At 36.6% G+C, this 8,983-nt stretch overlaps 1 protein-coding gene across 1 annotated transcript in view; it reads left to right on the top strand.

Moving 5' to 3' along the window:
* The first annotated feature begins 125 nt into the window (after positions 1-125).
* LOC139119686 (ubiquitin domain-containing protein 2-like) overlaps positions 126-8,983 on the top strand; it is a 41,105-nt gene continuing 32,247 nt past the window's right edge. Inside the window, exon 1 of the mRNA XM_070683531.1 lies at positions 126-327. Coding sequence (XP_070539632.1) covers positions 252-327 — 76 coding nt within the window. The 5' untranslated portion in view covers positions 126-251. The remainder of the gene's footprint in view (positions 328-8,983) is intronic.

The following is an 8,983-nucleotide window of genomic DNA, read 5'->3' as shown; positions in this document are numbered from 1 at the left end:
ATGCAGAAAATTTCTGAGTTACTAAAAACCTCCTATATCATTATTACAGCTAGGACCGAAATAAGACAAGTTTTATATCCCCTATTTATTTATGTTGTTTTATATCCAAAGCTAGAAGGCCACTGACGTCATTTGGTGGCCAGAGGATACCGTCGTTGCCCGACACACATTTCTCTGTCACCGCGGATGGATGATACAAAATAAAAATAGGAAAGGAGCGGGTTTATATCGAGGGTCCACCCTAAACCATCATGGGGTGTGTGAGCTCATCACAAGACAGGAGTGACGGCGGAGTAGATTCCAGCGATAATGCCGTCGTGGGATCAAGTAAGAAACCATTTAATCTTTCTTAAAACTCAGTACCCCACACCGACACTGGTGAGATACACAATGTCCTGACTTAACATATTTGAATCAAAAACGAAGCGTTAAATTTACTGTCACATCATATTTTACCGAAACTATCTTGCTAGTTAATGCTGCTGACTTAAGTATGATGGAATTTCACTTCAATGGCTTTTTAACAAATTTTGTTTTCTTTGTTTAAACATACAAAAAATTTGCTGCTATGCCTAGGTGTGTTTACCTTACCAAACAACCATTCATTTCCACCTTGGAGTCTGTGTAACGCGAGACGACGACCTTTCTTTCTGTCCCGTGATTATCATCTGCTTACATTACATAGGAATACAGCCTCTGATCTAACATGAACAGGTGCGAAACTTGTGAAATGAAAAAAATTAACGAAGACTTTCAAGCGAAACAATGCCGTGTTCACAATATTACGAGTTGTCAATAGCAATACAACCATTTATTAATTAAGGTGATCCAACTCGGAACTGAATTCGTTTATTCAGATCTCGTACTCATTCTGTAAGGCCTTCTTGGCCGATTGTCTATTGGCGGCCCAACTGATCTTCTAAATCAGTTTATCGGTAACTCTTTTTACGGAACTTTGTAGACCAAGCCAAGTCACTAAATCCCTGCTCTCGTCTTGGCAAGGAGGTATTTTTTAACCTGCATGTCTTGGCATTGTAATTTATGACACACCAGCAGAAGGGTTTATAAACCCGGAAATCTTATGGAATAAAAGTGAACTTTGGCCCGTATAATTTCACCAAGAGGAGTAAGTTTGTGTTGTGAGTGGTTTCAAGTAAGCATATATGATCTTGCAGAAAGACAGGAAACAATTTTATTTCAGACTAACAGTTCAGTGGCATTTCTTGAAACTAATATAAGGTCAGTTTAAAATGGCATGGTAGATCTAGTTTCTTGTAGTAAAAACAATACCTTCAATTACAAAACTAGTGTGTCTTTTATGTCCACTTTTGATATTGAAGGCATTGTTTGCATTACTGTAGTCAGTGTTTGAAGTAATTTCATATTGTTGAACCTGATTATGTCAATTTCAGGTCAAAGCTTAATGAATCTGTTGGTTTAATTAAAGCACTCAGATCGGTTGAAATGAAAGTCAAACTTGAGGCATCATGATTTCTTACTTGTGTCAAATAGAAAATGTCTGTTCATTGCAACCCTCTCCCTGCCCAGCATGTTGCTCACAATCCTGCCAAATCAATAAAAAGTTGTATTGTACCAAAACCTATTTCCACCTACTTAGCGTATTTCATATGTAAGAGTTTGATGTACCTGTGATCAGCTGGATAGCTTGAAACCCTGCAAAAATCCACCTATAGGGATAAAGGTGTTGTGTGTCACTGCACTTGGCTAGCTGTAATGTAGAGACATTACTGAATTTCATTGACTTAGCAGGTTAACAACCATTGAATGCAAACCTCTGGACACCCATGCTATCTCGACAGACCTGGCAGGATTTAGGTTTAATCACTGTTCACCTTTGATTCTAAAATAAAAAATAACCTTTTCCAATGTAGTCTAAAGTATCTCAGCAAGTTTCCTTGCAGTGATATAGTTATTTGGTCTTTCGTGTTGACATTTATTTCATACTTGGGCATATTCTGATTCTGATTTTGGATCTTACAAACCTGATGAATGATCAGAGAAATTGTACAATAAAAGTGAGGGCACTGACCTCTACAGTACCTTGTGGATCTTGGCACTAACAAGGTCACGTGACAGTACTCACAGACTCTTACATTCAATCAAACATGCCTAGAAATTTGGGAATTCTTGATCACAACTTGAGTGTGAATACTTAATCTGTGACATCCCCTTGGATTGTGAGGTAGGTCCATTACCAATACTTATGTTGGTTGCATAGAATTACATATTTCATCATATGGTCATAATAATAAACAAGATCAGTGTCAAGAAATTAACATATATTTACAGGGCCAGTAGCTTGAACTTTTAAGGGATTTCTTCACCGTTTTCATTTTTTATGTTGACTGTAAGTTCCTGCTCCACTCTCCAAAACATGTTAAAAGACAGCGTGTATATTGATGCATGTAGAATGTACTACTATTATTTTCATTTGAATTTGTAATGTGGACCAGAATTAACTTGTCAACAATAGCAAGGCAGTTTACAAATGTACAGGCTGAGTTGACAAACTGAATACTGCGTATCTAAACATGCTTTTGGGAGTAGAACAAGAAATGGTAGTTGACAATCATCAACAGTTACAGCTACTGGCCCTTTAAAAGAACATGCAATAAGGTATTCAAATTCATAGAAAAAAACCAAAATGTTATTTTGTATCCCCTCACTGTTTGTTGCCAAAACACAAATTTTGTTTGATTATCACTTCTGCTTCAGTGTTTCGAAGGAAGAAGTAGATCATTAAAATATCCATTGTTGGCATTTTTCATGTGCATGGTGTGGAAGTGAACACTAAAATGTGCTTTTAGTGACGTGGAATTCAAGGTGAATTGGACAATTTGAATTTCACCTCTTTATTTCCATGGCTTATTAATTCATGGTTGCTAGGGATGTGAATGAAGCAAAACACTGTGCCAAAAATGGTTGTGGAGGAAGAGATTTCAACTTTTGATATGGCTCCAGGCATTACATAGCCAGTTTTTGTTTGCAGGATATAGTCATAGTAATTGACATAATTGAACAAGATGATACTAAGTGGGTACCGAACAATGCTTTACCACCATTTCTTTATTTGTCCTTGCTCCAGCTGTTTCTAACATAGGAAGTGCAATAGACGATGTTCCGCTGATTGCGAGATCTCGCGAGACTTTAATACATGCCTGTAGAAACAGGATTCCAGCTTAGTAATACAAGTCAAACTTTGTATGGAACTAGAAAAATTGCAGAACTGAGCAAAGATTGCAACTTCATATATTTTATGCCGTGTTTAACGTAATTAGCAACTTGTCCTGTTTTACGCATTTGTCCTGTGTTGCGAGAACACTTCCACTGCGAACCACACATTCTCGCGATATCTTGAAATGTCTCGCGCGGTTCGGAACATAGTCCATTTTGCACATGAAAAGTTTTGTCAAATGATAGATAAATAAATGTAGCATATGAGCATATTTATGATTGGAATATGTCACTGAATTTACGAGTGATAGACGTACCAGTATGACATAATTGTAAAAAGGATCCCTTGCATGGAATCTCAGTCCAGTATCAGTCTAAAATAGATTTAATGACCATGAAGTGTGATTAGAGTGGTGTATTTTGTTGTCTCTATGCCAGCAAAGTCAAGTTTGTAACATTTGCCAAAGCTCACATGATGTGTAGGAGGAGATTTTGGTGATTTGAGAGAAAATTAAGAAACAAAAGCCAACTCTTGTTTACTAGAAGTCCTGTGTGACTGTTACGTAACCAAGTCTGCTTTGTGTAAGGTAATCCCAGGACCAGTATCAGTGTAAATTCAGTGGTACTGCATTATTGTTAAGTTCCTGTAATCACTTTTATCTCACAATTTCATCAGTATGTAACTATATTATGGACCACTATACCAGTAGAAACAGCAATTCAACAGGTACTGGACCTTTGACCATTTGATTTGCTGGCACTAGATTTTATAACAATTCTCACCCTTGACCATCAACAGAAGTAATATCTCTTCAGGTGATTTGAACTGTTCATAAAAGCGAGATCAATTTTTCAGAAACTCAAAATATATACCATTCAAAAGATCAAGACAACAAAACAATAATCTGTTTGTGTAAAATGTCACAAAAACCATCAAAATAAAAAACTAATAGTGCTCAAAGACATTCTACAAATTACCTCATGAAGTGTAAAACAATCTTTCTGAATGTATTGACGTATAATATTATACTGTGAATTGTAGCTACATGCATCATGTACATAAATCTGACTGTGAAGTCAAGGTTATTCCCAGGGAAGCCCTTTCTAACAAACACAAACTCAAGGCTATCAACAAGAGGAGGGTCTTTTCAATCTTCAAGCCACTTGGAGAAAACCTTTGAGTGACGTTTACCCCAGCAAAACCATGAGATATTACATCATTCAATGTCAAGGCAACCACAGGTAGATAGAGAAAGGTTTAAGCCTGAATGTGAATGGCCCTGTTCAGAACTCAACGTTGATATTAAAGCTTGTATTTTAAGTCTCAACAACCTTATGTGGCATGTAAACCTAAAATCCTCAACAAAAGATGCGATACAAACACTGATGTTTTTATAATGAATATGATTTCTTTCCACTATTCAGAGGTATTGACAACATTATTTCAATGCTTTAGTTTGTGACTTGAAATCCTTAGAAGTCTAAATATTGCAGGTCAAGGACACATCTGTCAATGGCCACCTGTTGATCTGACTCTGTTCATTATAACTTACAACAGTTCCTTGTAGAAGTCAGCTTTTAATGTTGGAGTCAGTACAGCTGAATAATGGTTACAGAAAGATTGCACAGAATTCCCAGTTGCATCTTCAATCAATTAGCTACATGAAGTGTCATGGCCCCAATGTGTACCTTCATCGACATGCAAATCAAACATAGCAACAATGGTTTTCAGAATGTCTGATGGCTTCACGCCGCCAATAGATATCTTCTTTGCTGTCAAGTGAGAGTTTTGTTTTCCTTGTGACCAGAATTCAAAATTGATCCCTTGCATCTGATTCTTGAAAAGTAGGAATGGAGACAAATAGTGTTCGGTTATGTGCTGTATTTCAGTACACTTCTGACCTGCTTGTCAATCCTCTGTGCAGAACTCATGGTTCACAGATCAATGGAATTGTTTGTTGTTATGCCTATTTAATGGATGGCTGTCTGGATTTAAGTGGCGTTATGATGTACCATGCACAGTATATTATTCTCAACTTGGAATATTAAAAAAATATGCGTTACCTTCATATTCAGGGCTCGAAATTAGCGGTAGTCCCACATCCACAGACTACCAACTTTTCTCTTGGGCTACCAAAATCCATGAATGGTAGCCCACATGGACTACCAAAGTCTGGGACCTGAAATTCAGTCAAAACTTCGCATGACCATGTCCGGCCCGTCACTTTGGGACCAGGTAAATGCAGTCAAACCCAGCTAGACACCGAAAGGCCTGACTATGACTTTGCTATGCAAATAACGTAAACGACCATGTGTTGGAACTTTGCAACAAAGTTTCTATATCTGAACTGCCGTATTTGAATGACAGGCACTGGAAATGATTGTCAATGAAAATGTATTTTCGTCACATTTTCATCATAATCAATCACAATTAGTGTACATAGAAATGTGTCTGGTCCCTACAGAAAGCCCATGGTCTATTTTTAGCCCTGCTGCAGTATGTCTCAGTGCTGAGGTCGTGTTGTTGTCATGACGACTATCAAAATTTGCATAACATCAATTACACCAACTTCCTAAGGTATTAAAGGTGTGCAATATTCACATCAAATGACTAGAAAATTCACTTCATGGGCAGAATCTTGAAAAATAGCTTTTTCTTGTCTGGTTAACGAAAAAAGATATCCCTGAACTAAAATATGCATGGGCTACCAGCCATTGTCACTGGGCTACCAACTTCAGAAAATGGTAGTCCAAGTAGACTACCAGGGAAAAAAGTTAATTTCGAGCCCTGATATTAGACAACTTTATCATAGCTGCCACTTTGTCAGTATATTAAACTTTGACATAATTTTATGATCAGTTTATTTCAGAAATTATGACACAACTTTCTAGGATGTGATTTACCTCTGCCAAGTTAGATTACATTCAGGTATGGCTTTTTGGTTTTTCAAATGGAAGTAGTATGTTGCTGCCAACCATGATCCCTTAATGGTGGAGTGTCGTCATGTTTCTAGCAGGGCAGGAGGCTTCTAAAATCATATTCTACAAAGTATGCAACTTGACATCGTAGAAGGTTATGATAACATTTCAAAGGGAAAACTGAAATCCAGATCAGAACACCTTTTCTGGTATCGGCTGTTGCTTATGAAGCAGAATGAACAAGTAATATTGTAAACCAAAGATGCCATCACTTGAGAGCAATATCATGTACATATGGCGGAGGTACAAGAGGTACTACTTTTTTGGTGATTTTGTGTTCCAGAAGAAAATCAATATTGCAATATTTACCAAGATATGGCTACTCTTTTGACGTCATTAATTAATTTTGTTTGCCGCTTTCTTTAATAGTACATGTAGGCAGAGTACTTGTCATCATCATACATGTATTATATGTAAAGACTTCTACAATTCCAATGCATGTATTAATTATGTCCATTCTTCTCGTAACAGAGAAATGTGCTACTCCTAAGGTGTCATTTGTCATAAGTAAATACATTTGTGTTTAGCCCCAAGGATAGTTTTTAATTGCATTGCAGCTAAACATGAGTCACTATTCTCAGTTTTATCATTAATATCATGCTGTATCCGTTTATGATGCTATATTCTAAGGCCACATACTAGTAGATCAGCCTGACTGAATCAGCTTAACATTAAAAAGGTGTCGTACAAGCAAAACGTAAGAAAAGCAGATGAAAAATAGTATAAATGTCAATCTCTTTTCTGCAAAAAATCTGCCATCTTGTCTACTGATTTCAATGAATTTTGAATTTTACAATTTTTTGAAGCTGATAGATATGTTTGACAAAAAGAGGAGGCACGTCCATGAAAGTCTTGGGTCTGTGACTTTATTTGAAATCTTATCACTCTCAAAGTCAACCTTTCACTTGACAAGTGGGATCCATTTTCATTTGAATATCAATACACCTGAACTTGCAAACCTCATATATGTTTATCTGTATAAGGAATACTTCGTGAAACGTTTTTAAGTCCTTTTTTGCCGGAAGCTAGGTTTATATTCATGAATAGTTTGTGTTGTGAAGTCTCTTGGATAATGGAGTGAACATACTCATTGTTGTTGTACTTTGGTCGTTGCAACCATGGAGGTGAAAAAGAGTAGTATTGAGTAATGGCGGATCTCCGCTACTACACCCATGTTGCAACACACTTCAATGTTAGCATTCAGTACTCAGTGTAAGATGTTCAGATTCCACTCGAATTGTACAAATGTGTAGCTGTGTTGTCCCCCTACCCTATGAGGTGCCGATAAATATCTAAAATTGATTACACCAGAGATGCCTGGAGGCCAATGGTACACTATGATGTGTTCGGCAAAAGAGCATGTCTGCCAACAGTGAATGAAATGCCATTAAGGTAATGTCTATTTGCTAAATAATCTGTCCTTAGTGACTTCTTTCCCATTAAAAGAAAGTCTATCCATTACAGGACTAGTTTGTTGTCTACACTGTACAGGTAGCTTTAATATAACACAAAGCTTCTCACTGAAAAGAGACTCACTCATTTATGTATGATCACAAAAATATCCCTACATCATGTCTTCAATTAAGTGGGAGTCTTGTGAAATTGAATGATAACATCATAGGAAATAGTTGTAGTAAATATGGAATGTGGCAGTTACTTGTCACAAACACAAAACCCTACTGTGATAGTTTGTCAGCTGTTGATACAGTGTACATTGTATAACAAGCTCATTTGTCAGTTTGTAGCATTGTCAATCACATTTTAATAAGACCAGAATTTCCTTCATTTTGTAAGTATCTGCTTTTGATCCCTCAAGACCAAAATTGCTAAAATTTCATTCAGCACCATATATGATATAGCAAATTTGTGGCACAATGTTAAAATATATAAAAGCAATGACATTGTATGAACGGTTTACGGGGTATGTACTCTTTCTATAATCTTTCCCAATCGAGAGTGAAATGTATTTGTATACTTTGTACTTATGGACAACACCTTAAGTGTACAATGCTCACACAGGGTATCAGAAGGTTACGTTAGGTTAACACATGTATATCTCATGTTTAAGTAGCCAGGGAAAACAAAGTGAAGAGTACTCAAATAATGTGACCCATTGCAGTGTGATTACAGCAAACATGCCTTCACTTTGGGTGTGTCATAAAATAAAATTTCACTCATGGGTTGCTGTTGCTGTGTTTCCAGAATTGCAAATATTGAAAAAGCTTTTCTGAGTGAGCAGTGTACACACCAGCTGTAAATCATTACTGTAATATGAACAATCGTGGTGAAGTTAACAGATTTTATTAATATTACATGTAAAAGTAGGCATTTTACTAGTCCCTGTGTGTCTCGCCTCCACTTCAATTTTTCTAAAATCATAACCTGTAGTCGCATGCAGGTTTGATATCCTGGACAAAACCATGCAAATAAAGGATTGCATTTACATGTAAATTCTAGAACTCTTTCTGCCTTATCACAGTTTTCTTCCAACAGCAGTGTCCTACAAATAAGCAGACTCCAGTCTTTCATATTATATATTAAACTCTCTTTGTGCAACTTTTTTTCATCTTTTCATTTTTTGGCAGCTTTTTCCGTCAGTTTACTTTCGTTCTCCTTTTCACTTCATCATACATATATCTCCTTTTAGATCAAAGCAAGTCTGTTATATTCTATTTTTTAATGCAATGTTTGCTAGATGCCCGGGTTAAATTAATGTTTGGCACACATTTCACAGTCTTACAATTATAAGCCTGTTGCTATAACAGTAGTTTGCTGGTATGTAGTGGTATCTTCTTAAGTACCAACACGC

Source organism: Ptychodera flava, chromosome 20 (genome assembly GCF_041260155.1).
Source record: "Ptychodera flava strain L36383 chromosome 20, AS_Pfla_20210202, whole genome shotgun sequence".
In the NCBI taxonomy this organism is placed as follows: Eukaryota; Metazoa; Hemichordata; class Enteropneusta; family Ptychoderidae; genus Ptychodera; species Ptychodera flava.
Note: the sequence above shows the minus strand (reverse complement) of the source record. Positions and strands in the feature narration are given on the sequence as shown.